The following is a 21,674-nucleotide window of genomic DNA, read 5'->3' on the forward strand; positions in this document are numbered from 1 at the left end:
TTAGCGAGAAAATATTAAGTACTTTATAGACACATATAATTCACTGTTAAAACCAAGATTTTACAGTAAAAATATGGCAGTTCAGTCAACAGAATTTTAATAGGGAGAAAAAATTGTATTTTTTTTTTCAATTTACAGTAATATGCTGTAAAGAACATTGTAAAAAGTATTGTCATTTTTATTAATTTGATGGGTAGTTTGCTGTAAAATTTATTTTTATTTAGACAAAAAAAATTTGGAAAGTATGATAACATACAGTAATATTTGTTGCAATATTGGATACTATTAAAGTTTAAAAGGCATGCAATTTTCAAGCAGTATATATATTTTTTCTGTCAAAATGAAAAAAAATCCATTACATTTAGCGAGAAAATATTAAGTACTTTATAGACACATATAATTTCCAGGTGTTTGAGGGCCAGATAAAATGATGTCGCGGGCCAGATCTGGCCCCGGGGCCTTGAGTTTGACACCTGTGCTCTAAGGTAACTGTACTTTTGAGTCCAGTGTTTGACTACTCTACCCACCTGTGATGGTAACAAACACACTATGTTGTTGTTGTTGACAGAAGTAGTGATTGTTTTATTGTGCACCCAGGAAAAAACGGGCAAAATACTGTAAATATGACATGTTATCATGAATGTATTTGTAACTTCCTGGTTACAGCATGTCTATCAACCTTGTTGGAGGTTTGTACAGCACTTCACGGGCTTAATAGGTGAATCCTGAACGGTTTTTCACTGTTTACGACGCACAAAAAAGAGAAAGACTTGCTCTTGTCCCGCATAAGGATTGTGAATGATGGGCACAATTCCACAAAAAGTGCAGTTTTCCTTGAAAAGAATACTTAACAAAAGAAAAACATATATATTCATACCTCCATGCCGGTTTTGGGGTCGAGCTCGTCGTCACAGTCAGATTCGTCGGATGTGTGAACTTCCTGCTGGCGAAAGAAGTGCGGAGAAATAGAAGAAGAAGACGACAAGTGCAGGAAAAGAGAATGATGTAATATTGGAAATGAGATGACGCTTACATACAGGATACAGATGTCTATTACGTAAGTAAGAGTGCAAGGTAAATAAAAAGGTGCAAAGAAAGCAGAAAGTGGAAAGAGCAGAAAAAAAATAAAAAATCCTTTGACGCAGCAAAAAAAAAAAACTCACCTTTTTTACCTTCAAGTTTGTGCCCGTGTAATTTTTCAAAACATATTGACAAATTCACATCAGTGGATGTTAGGCTTCACACCTACACAAAAACACTACTTTTGTGTTAGTCTGAGAACAAAAAACGGTCACCAAAGTCTAGCAGCCATGCAGTGTAACAAAATATATTCAAATTAAAACCAACACAAATACAGTTTGATCCTTCAAAGGTCAGCGCATTCAAAGATTTGGGGGGAAAAAAATATCGAAACTATTTTAAAATAAATTTAAATGAAAACAATTGGGACTTTTCAGTGGTTCTCAACTGTTTTGTGTCTACATCGTTCATATTGTCTATACATCGAACGTCATCATCGCTAACGCAAAATAACCAGAGCGATAGCCAGTCTTTCATCTCCAAACTAAACAAATGCAGTTTTTATGTACACTTCACGATCAGATACGCTAACGTTAACGTAGACAGGAAAGCTAGCTTGTTTTAATTTGCTAGCGTGCTAGCTAAACAGCAGTCATTTTGTTTTCCTTTGTTTCAAATCAAACATGTTTTTTTTTGGCTCGTCCAGAGACGTAAACTCGCCACAGAAAATGTGACCAGCCAAATAGCTAAATTTTTATCGATAGTAGCTAGTTGTCCCAATGCTAATGCTAACTTGCTGCTATTGATGGTTGAGAACCACAGAAGCTACGTCGTGTAGTTGTGGGTACACACACACACACAATAAAATTAAAAACATGCGTACACACGTGTTAAACTATTGGCTTCGAGGGGGAAGGTAGGCTACAGGCACGCACGAGCCGTCAGCGTGTGGCGCCGTTACTCACTTTGCCCTTCGCCCTGGCGACAGGGGAAGAGAGCAGGGGCGTGGGCGCGCTTTCTTTTGTCTTACGCAGCAGGAGGCCGTTCGCCTGACCTCGGACCCCAAAGCCCGACGCCTCCTTGGCTTCGGCGCGCTTCCTGGCACGTAGCGTGTTCCACGACAGGGACTTCCTGTGCGGTACACCAACAACAGACATCAACGGAGACGCGGGAATGCGCTCGTATGCGCTACAGAGTCAACGTGACGGGAAAAACCTTCCCGCCGTAAGTGCGGTACATGCTGGCAAACCTGCTACATGTTACCGCTAGCTCACTTACCTATGAACATATGAAAGCCGAGCTAACTAGCATAGCATTGCACAATATCTGTTTGGATAGCGGAAGAGATGTCATACAGAATGTGCACAACATAACGTAAACACAGTATTAAGACAAATTCAACAGAAGTATGTTAGCATGCTATGCTAGCTAGCGGCCCATTACCCACAGCCAGACGAACAGAAATCATCAAACTTGAATAAAATACATGAAAAAATGTAAATACATATTTAAAAAAAAAATACAATAAAAAACACATATAGAAGTGATTCCTACTTTACAAAATTTCAATTATAAATGAATAAATTAGCTTTACCGCTAAGTATGTTGTTAATACCATAATACTAGGGGTGTAACGGTGCGTGTATTTGTATTGAACCGTTTCGGTATGGGGGTTCCGGCATGCTAGCAGCTAACGGGCTACGATAGACTGACCATACGTCCTCTTTTCACCGGACATGTCCTCTTTTGCGTAGCTGTCAGGGCGGAGTTTCTTAAATGCCTCAAATGTCCGGCATTTTGAGTCAGGGTTGCGTGTATTTTCAATGTACGTTCAGGGTTAAGAAGGGGTTAAAAACAAAACAAATTGTGAAGGTGTGCGCACGCAGCAGCATTGGTGAGGGAGGGGCAGAGACAGAGAGAGAGAGAGAGAGAGAGAGAGAGAGAGTTATGATAAACGCGCATGCGTCGCCAGGCTCTGCTTTTTATCCATAGATTTATCGGATTTTATTTTTTATTATCTATAGCAGGGGTATCAAAAGTGTGCCCCGGAGGCCATTTGCGGCCCACAGCTAATGTTTTAAAGGCCCACGGCACATTCTAAAAATACTATTAAAATAAACAAAAACATAACAAAAGTGAAATAAAATAGCTTAATGGTTAAATGTAATTTAGAAAAAGTTGCAATGTTGACTAATAAAACAAAGCAGTTATTTTTTTTTCTTTCAAACTGTCATTGCTCAAAACATAATATTGAATCAAAATCAATGTTATTATGAATTATTGACCTATCCAAGGTTCCGATTACTTCACATCAAATATTCCTCTAAGAAAAATATTTTTGGTGGAAGATTTTGCAAATTTGGTAAATAAATAACCCAAAAATGTATATTTTGTTGTTTTCTTACTGTACCGAAAATGAACCGAACCGTGACCTCTAAACCGAGGTACCTACCGAACAGAAATTTTTGTGTACCGTTACACCCCTACATAATACATGTACATATTCAATAATAATTGATGAATAATAATTTTATGTGCTCCTCAAAGTTGCAGCCAGATATCAGAGGCGCACATAAAACGATTAAAAACACAGTATGACACAAATATATTTTAAACACAAAACAGATACATTGTTCACAAAAAACACAATATATAATACATAATATTTTACATAAAAGTCTAGCATTTGTAGGAAGTAATTTCAACAATCTAGAGTGGCTCCAGAATGCAAGGCTAATGACATTTAAATACAAAGTGTTTGTAAGCTGCCTAAAAGTGCTTGATGTTGCTTTTAAATGTCTTCATGAATGTTTAAAATGTGTTATTAAATAGCAATAATGCATTCTTTGATATTTCTGTGGAGGTCCAAACCGTTATGTTAGTAGAACTTAAAACAGGTCAAAATAACTTACTGCAACAAAAAGACAAATTAATAATAATAATAACAATAATAATAATAATAATAATAATAATAACAATAATAATAATAATAATAATAATAATAATAAAGGGGTAACATTTATTTTATATTCAACAATGTTTCTTTACATTAATTTATTTGTGGCAGCACGAATACATTTTTTCCCTAACACTAGTAAACATTTCACTACCGTTGACGCAAAAACGTTTGTAAAATTCTCTGCCACTCGGTCTGCCAGAGAATAAGAAAACGGAGCAAAAGGGGATCAGTGTTGCCAACTGGATAACATTTTCATATTTAGCAAATATTCAAATGACTTTAGGTGATCGCTTGAGAAATCTATCAACTTTTTCTGGTCTCGAGCAGCGGGGTGCCAAATAAATGCCGACTCATCAACCTGCAAAAAAGGTGATATTGTGCGAGTAATAATAATAATAATAATAATAATAATAATAATAATAATAATAATAATAATAATGGATTAGATTTTATATCGCGCTTTTCTATTATCAGATACTCAAAGCGCTCACAGAGAAGTGGGAACCCATCATTCATTCACACCTGGTGGTGGTAAGCTACATTTGTAGCCACAGCTGCCCTGGGGTAGACTGAGTAAGTCATGAAGCTGTGTCTCTATCAACCACGGCAACTCATTTCACTGTTTTCATCCATGTCCACAGCTTATGCAGCCATCATGGCATCATGAACACCTGGAATTTTGAGTATCAGCATTACAACAAAAGCAAGTTGTGTGTTTTTTTATTGCTGCAAAATTTAGGACAATTTTTTGTGGATTTTATTTTATATTAATTACTCAGTTATCAATAGATTATTTATATTGAAATGTGGGTTTTTCCCGTTTTTTTAAAAACATATCTTATGTATTTTTAAGCATAAAAAATTGCTAAATGAACTAAAAATATTAATAGTACAGTAATGTAAATGTCTTATTTTCTGATTATGTCTACTAGACTGGATGAAAAGAGTGTAAACGTGACTATGTGGGTGTTTTTTCATTTCATATTTGATTCATAACTTAATACTAAATTAATTACAATTAATTAATTCAATTATAATAATTAATACTTTACAGATTTTTTTTCAGAGCAAAAAGGTGAACATTTGAAAAACATTTTTAAGTGCCAATTTGGCCCCAATATCAGTAAAAATGTAAAGGATACAAAAATTTGTATTCCTGAACATTATCTTTAATTTTTGTGCACTTTTTTTTCCCTTCCACAGTTTCTATAAAAATTACATGTGTCACAGCCAATTCTACAAGTTAGAAAAAGGTTCATTATGTCTTCTCATTGACTAGGGAAGGTTGCTTGGGTATGTGTCATATAACTAAATGCTGTGCTATTATTTTAAAGGACCTTTAAGGCTCATTGATCTGATTAACTCACATTGTCCACAAGATGGCAGCAAATATGTAGCATTCAGATACCGACTGATAGCACTGTGCAATGCTTTGTTGAATTTATGACATCTCGCGGGCCAAACTGAAGAGGCTGCCTGCAGGCCGTAGTTTGGACACCCATGACTTAGCGGGAGCTTGGGTTGAGTCCACTCTCAGTGCTGCTTGAGTGATTGTTTACGTGAGCCGCTGTTTAGTCTGCAACCGGACGTGAGGTTTGATTTTACGTTAAACAATACTCTGTAGTACCGACAGAATTAATTCGGTCCATGTGTACGAGACAGCGGTTTTACTCAATATCATTAGTAATTGTGAAAAATATGTAAAAAGGGACGCCCATCCTTTTTGCAGTAAACAAAAATAATTATTGAACATTTTTCATGAATTGATTTCAGCTCACATAAGTAAATAAATGAAATAAATACAAAAATAAAAGATGACATCTATCCTAACTCGATCTTGTCTGACGAGAAGAAGATAAAACGTTTGTCGCCTCACACAGCCACAGGTAGATTGCAGTCCTGAAACACAAGAACTCCTTCCGCTGCATGTTTGCTCTCGTAGTTTATTTACAAATTGTTCAAAACTACAAAGTGTCGCGGAAATGAAGAACAGAGTTCGCCCGTCGCGCCGCTACCACATGCTGCAAACAAAAAAGCAAAGAAAGGCTATTTTACATATTTAAAGTACACGTCAAACGACGACATATTGCACAGCTTGACTTTTTGAGATAGTGCAAAAAAGGAGCTTCTTCCGACCAACAATCTTCAGCACGTGTCGACAAAAAAGACGAATCGACACGCCGGCAAAGAAAGACGAGACAACAAGGAGAAGGAGGCGTCAAACTGGGCCTCCCAAAACCAGGAAAAGAATGACAAAGTGTTAGGAACTGAAATAAGTGTCCGGTTTTAGCTCCACCTTCTAGAAGGTTCCTAGCAGTCTACTTCTGCGCCCCAAAACAGTTTGTTCACGCCTCCTGTGAGGTCCGGGTGGGGAGGGCAGAGCTGGCGAGGGCGGGTCCATGTGTCTGCAGGTGAACGGCGGGGACGAGGGGGGGCGGGACTTACTTGATGTTGCCGGCGTCGGCCACCGCCGCCGAGAAGGACGTGGCGGAGGAGGAGTCTTTCAGAGGCTTCGGGAGCGGCGGCGGCGGCGGGCCCAGGATGTGGCCAGGCACCCAGCCCTCGGCGGCGGGCGACTGGCTGTCGGCGGGCCGGTACACCAGGTACATGTTCTGCTGGTTGGTGGCCATGATCTGCACCGTCTCGCCTTGGCTCACGCTGATCTCGTTCTCCTTGAGCGCAGAGTAATCCTGAGTGATGCGCATGGTGGACGAGTCGCCGTTGCAGCCGCCGACGCTCTCCTGAGGAGGACGAGTACGACGACATGTCATTCAGTAAAAGAAACTAGCGTTTATTTCGTTTTTGAAACGGTCAATTTCATTAAATAGGACACTCAGAATGTACATGAAAACACAGAATGAACTATAAACAATAAAACGCTGAATATTGAGAATATAAGAATGTTGTTCCTCTACTGCAGACCACCTCCTTCCTCCACGTCTTTTATAATCGAGCAAGAACAACAAAGATGCTAAAATCACAGCAAAAAATAATGGCAAGTAGGGTTGTCCCGGTACCATTATTTTGGTACTAAGCATGATGGGAAAAATGCAAAACACTCTCTCCACACTTATCCATGTTTGGTGCATTTTAGCTGTTTGAATTTCTGATTGCTTACAAAACTTTAGGGAAGTCGTCACGGAAGTAAACAGGGTAGTTAATATCAAATGATATTCATTATTAAATATATATCCATTATATTAATATAATTTGAATATATGTATATGTACAGTATGTATGTATGTATCTATCTATATATATTTTTCTATGTATATATATAGATACATACATATATATATATAAATATATATATATATGTATGTATCTATATAGATATTTAGATGTATATGTATGTATCTATATAGATATACAGTATATATGTATGTATATGCACATATATATATATATACATACACATACATATGTATGTGTATGTATATGCACATATATATATATACATACATATGTATGTATGTATGTATATATATATATATATATATGTATGTATCTATATAGATATACAGTATAGATATACAGTATATATATATATATATATATATATATATATATATATATATATATATATATTATATATATATATATACTGAGATAGGCTCCAGCGCCCCCCACGACCCCGTAAGGGACAAGCGGTAGAAAATGGATGGATGTTTTGGCTCCGAGGACTGAGTGATGCTGCAGCAAAACTGCCTCCAGCTGTGGTCAAGAGACAAGGTAAGTTCTTGCAAAGCTGCCTGACAAGCACCTAGAAATAGTACCTGCTTAGCATAGGTCCTTTTTGTGTACTCCTGCAAGCTGGTTGGGTAACAAACAAACAGACGGGAGCAGAAGCTCCTTCCCGACCCTTGAGGCGAACTCCATGGACTCACCCTGGAATCGAAGCACATGGTGCCGCCGTTGGAGGTGGACGTGGTCATCGGGCCCCGCCCCCTCTCGCCGTCCTTCTCGCCCGAGCCGACGACCGACGAGGGCCGGCTGTGGGACGCGGCCGAGTGGTTGCTGGCGGTCGAGCGTTTTCTGGACAGCGTGGCGCTGATCCCGCCTTGCTCTCGATGGAACTCGATGGGAGACTGGAGCGCTGCGTTCAGGGACACCACATGTTACCGTCGCCACAGCGGACAATGATGAGCGGAAGGTCAGAGGACAGCGACTCACCTGACAGGAAGTTGCTTTGGGCATCCAGCAGGTCCTGGATGTGTCCCAGCCAGACCCGCTTGATGTCCACGTTGGCCGCCTGCAGGGTGAAACGCTCCGCTGAGCCGCGACACGACAACACAAATTTACACGGGTCGTTGTCTGCGCTCTCCTCCAGACCCAGGTAGGACACCTGCAGAGGAGCACACCTTTACAACGGCACGCATGGAGAGTGTAGATGACATTCTAATTTGCATAATTGGCAGTGACGCATGTGCATGTGATTTCTTAAAAAATGCTTAAACAAATACATATGACCCGCCATACAGATATACAAATTTAAATATAATATATACATATACATACATGCATATACAGTCGTGGTCAAAAGTTTACAAACACTTGTGAAGGACATAATGTCATGGCTGTCTTTAATTTTCCAATAATTTCTACAACTCTTATTTTTTTGTGATAGAGTGATTGGAGCACATACTTGTTTGTCACAAAAAACATTGATGAAGTTCGGTTCTTTTATGAATTTATTACGGTTCTACTGAAAATGTGACCAAATCTGCTGGGTCAAAAGTATACCGTATGTACATACAGCAACATACATTATCAATTTTGGTGATGTAGAAAAGTTACAATCAAATCAAATTAGATTCATGGCATGGCCTTTTAACTTCATGTGAGTGATTATGAATGATGACACCTGTTGACTTCTCTGAGCCCATTTAAATAGGGCTCATGTGATGCAGTCATTAGACTCAGTTACAAACGCGACAATGGGAAAGTCAAAGGAACTCAGCACAGATCTGAAAAAAGGAATCATTGACTTGAACAAGTCAAGAAAGTCACTTGGAGCCATTTCAAAGCAGCTTAAAGTCCCAAGAGTAACTGTGCAGACAATTGTTCGGAAGTTTAAAGTGCATGGCACAGTTTTGTCACTGCCACAATCAGGAAGAAAACGGAAGCTATCACATGCTGCTGAGAGAAAAGTCAGGATGATCAAGAGTCAACCGAGAACCACCAAAAATCAGGTCTACAATGAATTGGAAGCGGCTGTAACACGGGTGTCAGTGTCTACAGTCAAGCGTGTTTTGCATCGCCATGGACTGAGAGGCTACCATGCAAGAAGGAAGCCCTTGCTCCAGAAGCGACACCTTAAGGCTCGTCTAAAGTTTGCTGCTGATCACATGGACAAAGATAAGACCTTCTGGAGGAACGTTCTGTTGTCAGATGAAACAAAAATGTAGTTGTTTGGCCTCAATACCCAGCAATAAGTTTGGAGGAGAAAAGGTAAGGCATTTAATCCCAGGAACACCATCCCTACCGTCAAGCATGGTGGTGGTAGTATTATGCTGCCAATGGAACTGGTGCTTTACAGAGAGTAAGTGGGACAATCAAAAAGGAAGATTACTTCCAAATTCTTCAGGACAACCAAAAATCATCAGCCCGGAGGTTGGGTCTTGGGTGCAGTTGGCTCTTCCAACAGGACAATGATCCCAAACACACGTCAAAAGTGGTAAAGGAATGGCTAAATCAGGTTAGAATTAAGGTTTTGGAATGGCCTTCCCAAAGTCCTGACTTAAACCCCATTGAGAACATGTGGACAATGCTGAAGAAACAAGTTCATGTCAGAAAACCAACATATTTACCTGAACTGCACCAATTTTGTCAAGAGAAGTGGTCAAACATTCAACCAGAAGCTTGCCAGAAGCTTGTGGATGGCTACCAAAAGCACCTTATTGCAGTAAAACTTGCCAAGGGACATGTAACCAAATGTCAACATTGCTGTATGTATACTTTTGACCCAGCAGATTTGGTCACATTTTCAGTAGACCCATAATAACTTCATAAAAGAACGAAACTTCATGATTTTTTTCTGTGACAAACAAGTATGTGCTCCAATCACTCTATCACAAAAAAATATGAGTTGTAGAAATTATTGGAAACTCAAGAGAGCCATGACATTATGTTCTTTACAAGTGTATGTAAACTTTTGACCACGATTGTATGTGTATACAGTATATGTGTATCGGAGCATTAGCAAGTGAATGCTTGTCTCTCAGCAGTCACATGACTTGGTAGATCCTTTTCTACCTTGATGCTCTTCTTGAACTGGTATCCGGGCGTGGACGAGCCTTTCCTGAGCAGCTCGCTGAAGATGACGATCTGCTCGAAGAGGAAAACTCTGCGTTCTTTGGAGCGCGACAAGACGTCCTGCTCCGTCACAAAGAAGGTCTCCTGCTGCAGCAGCTTGCCCTGACTTGTCAGTTTGCCCTGCGGTGCACACAAAAAAACACTTGGGTCAACACCAACCGTGTCCCGCAATACTTCTCCTAAGTCCTTTTAGAGGTGCATGACACCAAGTTACCTGTCGACAGGTAAGAGTAGTCAAATAGAGTTGCTAACCAAAACAGCAGCGCCTACTGAGGCATGTCAACATTCTCTCCTGCTGCCTGAGGTCTCAGCTTGTAGTCCCATCCATGGAATAGAATAGAAATAAAAAAGTAGAAAACAAACGTACCTCGTAGCCTTGCAGCCGACCTAAATTCATCATGTCGTTACACAGTTTAGGGACCTGGGACATCAAATCCACTGCTTTCTGTTGGAAGGACAAGCAAGGTCTTAGTTCATGTTACGCTCGAAACAAACTGTCCTTGTCTTCTACCTCAATTGGTTTACAGTCCATTCCCGCCTTGGAGCTGTACCTCAAGAAATCCTGTCGCACAAAGGTTGGCGTTGAACGTCGACACCTGACTTTCTGAACGTGGAACATACCTTCAGGAGCAGTTGGTATTTGGTGATTCTTTGGATGGGCTTAATGAGGAAGTCGCTGATGGTAAACCTGGACTGGATTTCCTGCTGGACTCCCTGCAGGAAATCACACTTGTGTTGTGTATCGTTTTTCAACATACGTTTCCATGCACTAAATTAGTCTTACTTCTCCCCATTTTTTTTTATTCATTTATATATGTATATATATATATATATATATATATATATATATATATATAGATAGAGATATTATTCATTTATTAAATAAATACAAAAATATATTTATTTATTAATATATACAGTATATAAAAATAGATGGATGATACATATGCCATAAATAATGTGTCATATATAGATAGATATATTATTAATGTATTTAATAATAAAATATACACAATTATTAATGTATTTATTAAAAATATATGTATATATATATATAAATAGATGGATGGATATATGTTATATATATATATATATATATATTATTAATGTATTTAATAATAAAATATATACAATTATTCATTTATTTATTAATATATATGTATACAGTATATATAAATAGATGGATGGATATATATGTCATGTATATAGATAGATAGAATTATTAATCTACTTGTTCACTTACTGTTAATATCTGCTTCCTTTCTCTTTTAACATGTTCTATTTACATTTCCTTTAATGGCGGTACTATACTAATACCGGTATACCTTACAACCCTTATATATATATATATATATATATATACATACACACACACACACACACAGGTATATATATTTTTTAGATAGATATATTATTCATTTGTTTAATAATAAAATATATAATTATTAATTAATTTATTTATACATATAAATAGATTAATGGATATATATGTCGTATTTATAGGTAGATATATTGTTAATTTATTTAATTAAAAATATATACAATTATTCATTTATTTATTAATATATATTTATACAGTATATATGAATAGATGGATGGATACATATGTCATACATATGTCAAATTTATAGATAGATACATTATTAATCTATTTCATTAAAAAATATATAATTATTCATTTAATTATTTAAATATATAAATATAAATATATAAATTCCTACTGTTAATATCTGCTTCCTTTCTCTTTTAACATGTTCTATTTACATTTCCTTTAATGGCGGTACTATACTAATACCGGTATACCTTACAACCCTTATATATATATAAATATATATATATATATATATATTTATTTTTTTTAGATAGATATATTATTCATTTGTTTAATAATAAAATATATAATTATTCATTTATTTATTTATACACATAAATAGATGAATGGATATATATGTCATATTTACAGGTAGATATATAATTTATTTATTTAATTACAAATATATACAATTATTCATTTATTTATTAATATATATTTATACAGTATATATGAATAGATGGATGGATATATATGTCATACATATGTCAAATTTATAGATAGATATATTATTAATTTATTTCATTAAAAAATATATAATTATTCATTTATTTATTTAAATATATAAATATAAATATATAAATTCTTTTTTTTCTATTTGAACACTTTTTCATGTTGGAACCAAACACAAACATAATTTTCACTTTGTATTAAGGCTGGTCGATAAAATGATATCAAAATATATCGCGATCGGCACGTAATCAATATCAACAAAAAAGGCTTTCAATAAAATGTTCTACTTTTTTTCTTTTTGTCGGAAGAAAGTGGAAGTTGTGAAGCAAAGTTGGTAAAAAAAAAATATATCAATAATTCTCGATATCGACCAGTATAAAAAAAACACTTAAAACGTGATACAGTTTCCAGCCATAGTTGTGTCAATTCCATTATGTAAACAAAAAAGTGTTTATCGTTTTTTGTTCACCGGGAGGTTCTCACGTCTTGTCACGTGATTAAAGTGTCTTCTTTTAGAACATTCTGACATGTTTTTATTTTATCAAAGGCTTAAAAAATATTTGCTTATTTCTACTTTTATATCAGGAGTGTCCAAAGTGCAGCCCCCGGGATCGGACAAAAACAACAATGGAAATGGAAGAAACAAGAGCGAATAATCCGAATGTAATGAGAAAAAGGGTAAATAAAAAAAAAACTAATAGTTCATAATTTACTTACTCACCTATAACACAAACCAGAGACACATTTTTGTTTTTTAATAAAAATAAACAGTTTTTAGCATTTGTTTCTAAATAACAGAATATCAAAGTGGCCCGTACATACTTTGAGGCCCTTGGTGGAAAAAGTTGATCCAAAATATTAGAAGCTCTTAAAAAAGAAATGAATAAAACAAAAATATAAACAGTTTAGTTAGTTAGTCAATTAATTGATCAAAAAAGAAAAATAATACTAACTTATGAATTCATTAAATAAATAAAAAAATACAACAATAATAAACACTATTACATGTGTAACGTAAGTAAGGCCACGATGACCAACATTAAAATACAGTAGCGCAGTAGGCCTAAGTATTTATTAAAAACAAGGCAGAGGTTTTATTTAAGTTTTAATGTGTTTGAATGTTTAATGGGGTGATTCTTTGGTGTACAGCTAGATGGCGCCCACGCACTGTACCACCTTTGGGAATCACTGCACAAGCTTATGCAATTACACAATTGTAATTTTATTAACAACACTAAAAAGAAAAAAGAATGAAAACATTGGAATGTAATGAGAAAAGGCTGAAGTGTTCTAATAATTAATATTAACATTCTTAGTCACTTATACCAGAGCTGACACAAAGTTTTGTTTTGAAATATGTATGGTATCGGTTTGTTGCATTTTTCTTTTATGAAATAGAAAATATAACAATTTGACTTCTCAGTATGCGGCACTTGGGTGAAAAAGTTTGGACACCCCTGTTTTACACTGCACACCAGATCTGATTTTTTTTGCCAGTCTAAACGCTTTAAAGTGCTTCAAATCTGATCTTTTGCCATCAGAAGGTAGTCCTGAATCCGATTGGAATCCGATCTTTTCAAATGTGACTTCAGTCTAGACGCAAGTGACTTTTCTGTCAGTTTTAGGCGAGCTATGTCATTCGTGTGCTCAGGGAAAGACGCAGCCCGCCAGCGGAAGTGGACACGTCCTTGCAACATCCGATTTCGGTGAGCAAACTCTATTTTCGACCGCATTCCCTCGTCAATAGTGCACAAATAATAGTCTACATGTAAAATATGAATTTTGATTACAAAGAAATAACGATTGTTGAAGGACCGGGATTGACGCTGTGGCGTATTTGCTTACATGTTACCGTACATTGCATACGTTGTTTACGTAAGTGGGTTGAAAAATAAAGCTAACGTTGATCCACGCTGATGTCTGTGTCTCCTCTACTTAACAGCCATAAAAATATATTACACTATACACATCCATTCATACATTATATTACTTTCATTTATTTTCACGATAAAACACTCAATTTTAAGGTATGGCAACTTTTATTTTATTTTGTAGTAGTAGTAGTAGCGACTTCCTTGTTCATTTACGGAATTCGGTCAACTTCCTTTGTTTTCACATCGAAATGCGCAAGTGACATTGAGGCCACATTGGGGCCACATTGGGGCCACATTGGGGCCACATTGGGGCCTGTGCGCGTTTACACTGGAGTCTGATAAAGAACACCTTGTACTTGCAATGTAAACAGTCAGCTGGAGGAAATATCCTGATAAGGGCCAATTTGGCCTACAGTGCAAACGTAGTCCATGTCTGTAATTTGCTTGCTTGCTGGTGTGAACACTTTTGTTCTTTGCCTAAAAAGCCAAACACGATCGGACGAAGGCGTTCTCAAGCTTCCTTCAAACCAAAAGACCTGAGGAATCAGACTAAGTTCGACTGGATGTTCTTGCTATGTCGTCCATATCAATTTAAAGGGGAACATTATCACAATTTCAGAAGGGTTAAAACCATTAAAAATCAGTTCCCAGTGGCTTATTTTATTTTTCGAAGTTTTTTTCAAAATTTTAACCCTCACGCAATATCCCTAAAAAAAGCTTCAAAGTGCCTGATTTTAACCATCGTTATATACACCCGTCCATTTTCCTGTGACGTCACATAGTGATGCCGATACAAACAAACATGGCGAATAGAACAGCAAGTTTATAGCGACATTAGCTCGGATTCAGACTCGGATTTCAGCGGCTTAAGCGATTCAACAGATGACGCATGTATTGAAACGGATGGTTGTAGTGTGGAGGCAGGTAGCGAAAACGAAATTGAAGAAGAAACTGAAGCTATTGAGCCATATCGGTTTGAACCGCATGCAAGCGAAACCGACAAAAACGACACGACAGCCAGCGACACGGGAGAAAGTGAGGACTAATTCGGCGATCGCCTTCTAACCAACGATTGGTATGTTTGTGTTTGGCATTAAAGGAAACTAACAACTATGAACTAGGTTTACAGCATATGAAATACATTTGGCAACAACATGCACTTTGAAAATGCAGACAGCCCAGTTTTCATCAATTAATATATTCTGTAGACATACCCTCATCCACTCTCTTTTCCTGGGGGTCTGGCGGCAGATTTCTTTGACTTTATCGTTGGAAATGCATCTGCTTTGAGTGTCGCAGGATATCCACACATTCTTGCCATCTCTGTCGTAGCATAGCTTTCGTCGGTAAAGTGTGCGGAACAAACGTCCAATTTCTTGCCACTTTCGCATCTTTGGGCCACTGGTGCAACTTGAATCCGTCCCTGTTCGTGTTGTTACACCCTCCGACAACACACCGACGAAGCATGATGTCTCCAAGGTACGGAAAACAGTCGAAAAAACGGAAAATAACAGAGCTGATTTGACTCGGTGTTTGAGAAAATGGCGGATTGCTTCCCGATATCGCTCCGAGAGCGAATATTAGAAAGGCGTTTAATTCGCCAAAATTCACCAATTTAGAGTTCGGAAATCGGTTAAAAAAATATATGGTCTTTTTTCTGCAACATCAAGGTATATATTGACGCTTACATAGGTCTGGTGATAATGTTCCCCTTTAATGGACTTAAAACAATTCCCTGAGGAACCTCCACCCCTCGAAAAGGCGTCTTGAGGGTAAGAAAGAGATGACTTACGTCAAAATAGGTGTCGTACTCTGCGACGATGAACTCCGACTTGGGTTTATTCTGACAGTAGATGACGTACATGTGCAGTCTTCTCTCCTGGCCAACAAAGAGAAGAAGGTCAGCGGACGTAACGGACGGCTGTCTGGTGGTCATCTCTCACGTGTTTGATGAACAGTTTGGCCAGGAGCTCGTGGTCGTCTAGGCATTTCTCCAGCTCTCCCACAAAGAACCTGGCAAAAAAGAGCAGCGCTGTGATTGGCTGGTCAACGGCGCGCACAAAAGGGACGTACTCTCTGTGCCAGTCGTAGATCTGATGGATGTTCCCGAAGACGATCTTCTCCTTTCCCTTCATGACGTCCGGGACGCCTTTCTCCTTGATGTTCTTCATGAAGCCCTGAGAGGACAAGACGTCACGCTACATGCGACTCCAGCGGATCGTTTCCCGGACCCACCTCGACCACGATGCCCAGGTTTTTGACGTAGTCCTTCTCCGTCTGGATCAGCTCGTTGACCACGAACCTGAGTGCAAGCGGGAGGGAACGTCACAACAAGTCAAGGTGGCGTTTGGCTGGTGGACTTACATGCGCCCCCTCATGGCTTTAGCTCTTTGCTCCAGCTCAGGGTTCCGGGGCTGGACCGGAGTGCTTTGTTCTGGCGGCGACAGCTTGGCGAACCCCGGGTAGGCTCCTGGTTCTAAGGTCTGTCGGGGAGAGACGAGGGAACTTTAGGACCTTTATGTTTGGTCAGTCTGGCTTTCTGTGGCCTAAGGAAGAACCCTTTCAATCCCAGTCTGGACCTACGTAGTTTTCACGTTTAGTATCGTTGATGGATTCTGGGGTTTAGGTTCGTACTGGACTTTGTATTAGAAATGGCACCAGCGGAAGATGCATGTGCACGTACGAGCCCGTCTGCCCCGCAACCACAGGTTAGAGAAAAAGAAGGAGCTTTTTGGATAAAAATGGCTTTGGGTAAACCTCTGCCATATAAGGCTATATTCAATGACGTAACTACAGCAAAATATGTCACTTAAGTCTCAAATTCCAAGTTTGGAAGAAGGCAAGATTGTTTTATAAATATCTCCGTTAGGTACTTTTTTGGAATCCCGGCGCTCCTACTAGGCACCAATTCTTGTAAAAATCCAACGATGCCACTTCGGCATTCGGCGATCACTCCCGCAGAACTGAGAGCGGACTCTAGGTAATGTTGTAATTTTCAATGCCAACAAAGCATTTGACTCAAAAAAAACTAACCAAAAAAACCCCCTCCAACCTAAGTAAAGCAGGGCTTCTCTTTTCCAAAAATGTGCTAGCTTGATGCTAATTTACATTGGTTTCGCTATTGACATGCTACTGATTAGCAATAGCGATTTGACATGGCAATTTCATCACCTCCAAACTTGTTAATAAAAACTACAACTAAGATGCACATTACAACCAAACAGCTCGTGCGCAATAAGTGCAACACTTACAGTATTAACACTTTTAGGGCGCAGCACAAAACAATCCATTAACTATACACTACTGCCACCTAGTGTCTTGGACTTGCAACTCTAATTGCAATTTAATGTTATACTTGTACTGAATACGATGATGGTAATAAAATAAAATATAACAACTGGACTGCAGTTATCATAATACCCTTTCAGTGCCCTAGTGGTTAGAGTGTCCTCCGTGAGATCGGTAGAATGTCAGTTCAAATCCCGGCCGAGTCATACCAAAGACTATAAAATGGGACCCATTACCTCCCTGCTTGGCACTCAGCATTAAGGGTTGGAATTGGGGGTTAAATCACCAAAAATGATTCCCGGGTGCGGCCACCGCTGCTGCCCACCGCTCCCCTCACCTCCCAGAGGGTGATCAAGGGTGATGGGTCAAATGCAGAGAATAATCTCGCCACACCTAGTTTGTGTGTAACAATCATTGGTACTTTAACTTATTAATCAGCTCATTTTTAAATGTTCCAATAAAAATGAGATCTTATTTTTTTAAATTATTAGTATTTATTAACTCACACAATTATGCAAATTGGTATCGTCGAGTACTGGTATCAATCCCCCGGAACCAGCACATAGTTATATTAAACAAAAGATATATTATATTGTTATTATATTGTTGCAAATCAAATCAAATGTGCGGTAATGAATGCTACATACAATTTAAGAAAATAAATTGACTAGTGGACAATAAACAACAGAAAAAAAGATTTTGTAACAATAAGAAAGATAAAAATATTGACCTAATTGATTTTGGTATCGTTTATATACGGATGCTACACTCAGTATCGATAGTATCAACATCTGGATTGAACCCCTTTAGTTTACATTGAAGCTTTAGCGGTTAGCTTGTGTCGTCCTACTCGGTGTGTGCATTAGCATGCTTGGCCATCCCTATTCCTTGAGTCCTCCAGTGATAACACTACTTGGAAAAAACGTAGTCTATTGTCCACCGCGGTGGTGAAGATTAGCATCTTAGAAGCGGCTTCACACTGCGGACGATATGATTGCACGATCAGAACATCTCCAGTTTGTCAGCTAGTGGTACTCAGTTGTAATACACTTCTCCACCACACACACAAACACAAACACACGCACACGCACACGCACACGCACACGCACACGCACACGCACACACTCACCATCTTGGTTTTAACCAGTTTTTCTATGGCGCTAACCAGCTCAGTGGCGCAGGGCCCCTCGGAGGACGACTGCAGAGACGTTAGCAAGGACGAGGACTGAGGAGGCGGGCGGGGAGAAGAAGGAAACAACAACAGCGTGTTAGGAAGCATGGCAGGGAGGAAAGGCCGGAAGGGAAAAAGGAAACTGTACAGTGAAGAGAACCATGATCTGTGAGCACTAGCGTCCATAAAAACCCTCCCAAAGTCCACGTGGTGGTGTCCCATAAATCAGCAAGTGTGACAACGCTCCACAACGTTGTGTGAACGCTGAGGGACACACTCTGACAACATGTAGGACCGGCAAATAAGAAGTCATCCATCAAAGAAGAGATGTTACACTCGTTCAATTATTGACCAAGCATCTAATCACATGGGCTCTTACGAAGGTGGTGTTTATGCAGCAGTGGTTGTGGTTTAACGGCACCCTGAGCGAGACCCCCTTTACCCGCTAAACAGTTCATGACACAGCACAGTACCTTTGTGCTGGGGGTGTATAAAGTATACAGGAATACTAACAATACTTGTACAAAGTGTACAATTATACTTGTACACACTAATACTACTAATAATAATAATACCTGGGATTTATATAGCGCTTTTCTAAGTACCCAAAGTCGCTTTACATGTAGAACCCATCATTCATTCACACCTGGTGGTGGTAAGCTACTTTCATAGCCACAGCTGCCCTGGGGTAGACTGACGGAAACGTGGCTGCAATTTGCGCCAACGGCCCCTCCGACCACCACCTATCATTCATCATTCAATTCACTGGTGTGAGTGGCACCGGGGGCAAAGGGTGAAGTGTCCCGCCCAAGGACACAACGGCAGCAATTTTTTGGATGGTAAGAGGTGGGGAGCGAACCTGCAACCCTCAGGTTTCTGGCACGGTTGCTCTATCCACTACGCCCTTGTATAAAGTGTACATTTATACAAGAATACTAACAATACTTATATAAAGTGTACAATTATACATGTACACACTAATACTACTTGTATAAAGTGTACATTTATACAAGAATACTAATAATACTTATATAAAGTGTACATTTATAAAGGAATATTAACAATACTTGTATAAAGTGTATATTTATACAGGAATACTAACAATATTTGTACAAAGTGTACAATTATACATGTACACACTAATACTACTTGTATAAAGTGTACATTTATTCAAGAATACTAACAATACTTATATAAAGTGTACAATTATACATGTACACACTAATACTACTTGTATAAAGTGTACATTTATACAAGAATACTAACAATACTTATATAAAGTGTACATTTATAAAGGAATACCAACAATACTTATATAAAGTGTACATTTATAAAGGAATACTAACAGTACTTGTATAAAGTGTACATTTATACAGGAATACTAACAATACTTGTACGAAGTGTATATTTATACAATAATACTAACAATATGTGTACAAAGTCTATATTTATACAGGAATACTAACAATACATGTACAAAGTGTATATTTATACAGGAATACTAACTATACTTGTATGAAGTGTACATCTATACAAGAATACTAACAATATTTGTACAAAGTGTATATTTATACAGGAATACTAACAATACTTGTACAAAGTGTATATTTACACAGGAATACTAACAATACTTGAATACAGTGTACCTTTATACAAGAATACTAACAATCCTTGTACAAAGTGTACAATTATACATGTACACACTAATACTACTTGTATAAAGTGTACATTTATACAATAATACTATCAATACTTTTATAAAGTGTACAATTATACAGAAATACTAACAATAGTTGTATAAAGTGTACATTTATACAAGAATACTAACAATACTTGTATAAAGTGTACAATTATACATGTACACACTAATACTACTTGTATAAGGTGTATATTTATACAAGAATACTTGTACAAAGTGTACATTAATGCAATAATACTAACAATACTTGTACAAAGTGCACATTTATACAATAATAATAACAATAATTGTACAAAGTGTATATTTATACAAGAATAATAATACATACATGTACATTTATACATGTACACACTAATACTATTCGTACAAAATGTACATTTATACATGTACACACTAATATGACTTGTACAAAGTGTACATTTATACATGTACACACTAATACTACATGTACAAAGTGTACATTTATACATATACACACAAATACTACTTGTATAAGGTGTATATTTATACAAGAATACTTGTACAAAGTGTACATTTATGCAATAATACTAACAATAATTGTACAAAGTGTATATTTGTACAAGTACACACTGTCAGTCACCTTGTCATCCTGCGCTGAGGGGTCCTTGATGATTTCCATAGGGGGGGGCAGGGGGTTATGGGCCTCCTCATCCTGCTCCTCCTCTCCGCCGCTCTGCATGCCGGACGGCGTCTTGGAGAGGACGCTGCCATCATTGCTGATGACGACGCGCTGAGGAGAGGATAAGTGGACAAAGTGAGCAGAAGAAGAAGGACAAGGAAGAAGAAGAATGATTGGCTACCTCATCAATGATGTCGTCATGTGGGTTAAGTCCGGGTTGTCCCCTCCTGTTGTCCTCTCGTCCGGACACTGGACCTGTCAATCAACCAAAACCAATGTATATTAGCATCCGGCTAGCGCATTTTTGGAAAAGTGGAGCCTTACTTAGGGTGGAGCGTTTTTTTGAGTCATTCTCTTTGTTGGCATTGAAAATTGCAACAGTGCCAAGGGGGAGTTTGGCCGCCCTCAGTGCTTCTTGAGTGCAAAGAGCCGGCTGAAGCAGCACCCACAACCCAGATTACTTACTATGGTACCGATGAATTTTACCTGAATCGGTGATAGGATTGGGTCTGTGCCAAAGAAGCACCAAATTCAGTACCCATCCCTTGTGCTGCCACTCGCAACTTTCTTTGGCCCCGTGGTGGATTAATATGCAATAAAAGAAGCACAGAGACTGAATCACCAATGGGATTCTTCATGCAATTTATTTTGCGGCCAAACTATT

The 21,674-nt window shown here is 38.1% G+C and overlaps 1 protein-coding gene across 2 annotated transcripts in view; it reads right to left on the reverse strand.

Annotated features, from left to right (window-relative positions):
* kalrna (kalirin RhoGEF kinase a) overlaps nt 1-21,674 on the reverse strand; it is a 261,174-nt gene that overhangs the window by 24,377 nt on the left and 215,123 nt on the right. For both annotated transcript variants that reach the window (XM_061970917.2, XM_072914521.1), the window contains 17 exons: nt 21,192-21,265; nt 20,972-21,121; nt 18,630-18,725; nt 16,577-16,695; nt 16,448-16,514; nt 16,286-16,389; nt 16,156-16,225; nt 16,005-16,091; nt 10,916-11,008; nt 10,806-10,856; nt 10,662-10,739; nt 10,235-10,414; nt 8,153-8,324; nt 7,867-8,075; nt 6,425-6,720; nt 1,986-2,151; nt 878-943 (listed from right to left, as the gene is read on the reverse strand). In XM_061970917.2, the coding sequence (XP_061826901.2) occupies nt 878-943; nt 1,986-2,151; nt 6,425-6,720; nt 7,867-8,075; nt 8,153-8,324; nt 10,235-10,414; nt 10,662-10,739; nt 10,806-10,856; nt 10,916-11,008; nt 16,005-16,091; nt 16,156-16,225; nt 16,286-16,389; nt 16,448-16,514; nt 16,577-16,695; nt 18,630-18,725; nt 20,972-21,121; nt 21,192-21,265 (2,078 nt within the window). The remainder of the gene's footprint in view (nt 1-877; nt 944-1,985; nt 2,152-6,424; nt 6,721-7,866; nt 8,076-8,152; nt 8,325-10,234; nt 10,415-10,661; nt 10,740-10,805; nt 10,857-10,915; nt 11,009-16,004; nt 16,092-16,155; nt 16,226-16,285; nt 16,390-16,447; nt 16,515-16,576; nt 16,696-18,629; nt 18,726-20,971; nt 21,122-21,191; nt 21,266-21,674) is intronic.

This window comes from Nerophis lumbriciformis, linkage group LG13 (genome assembly GCF_033978685.3).
Source record: "Nerophis lumbriciformis linkage group LG13, RoL_Nlum_v2.1, whole genome shotgun sequence".
Taxonomy (NCBI): domain Eukaryota; kingdom Metazoa; phylum Chordata; class Actinopteri; order Syngnathiformes; family Syngnathidae; genus Nerophis; species Nerophis lumbriciformis.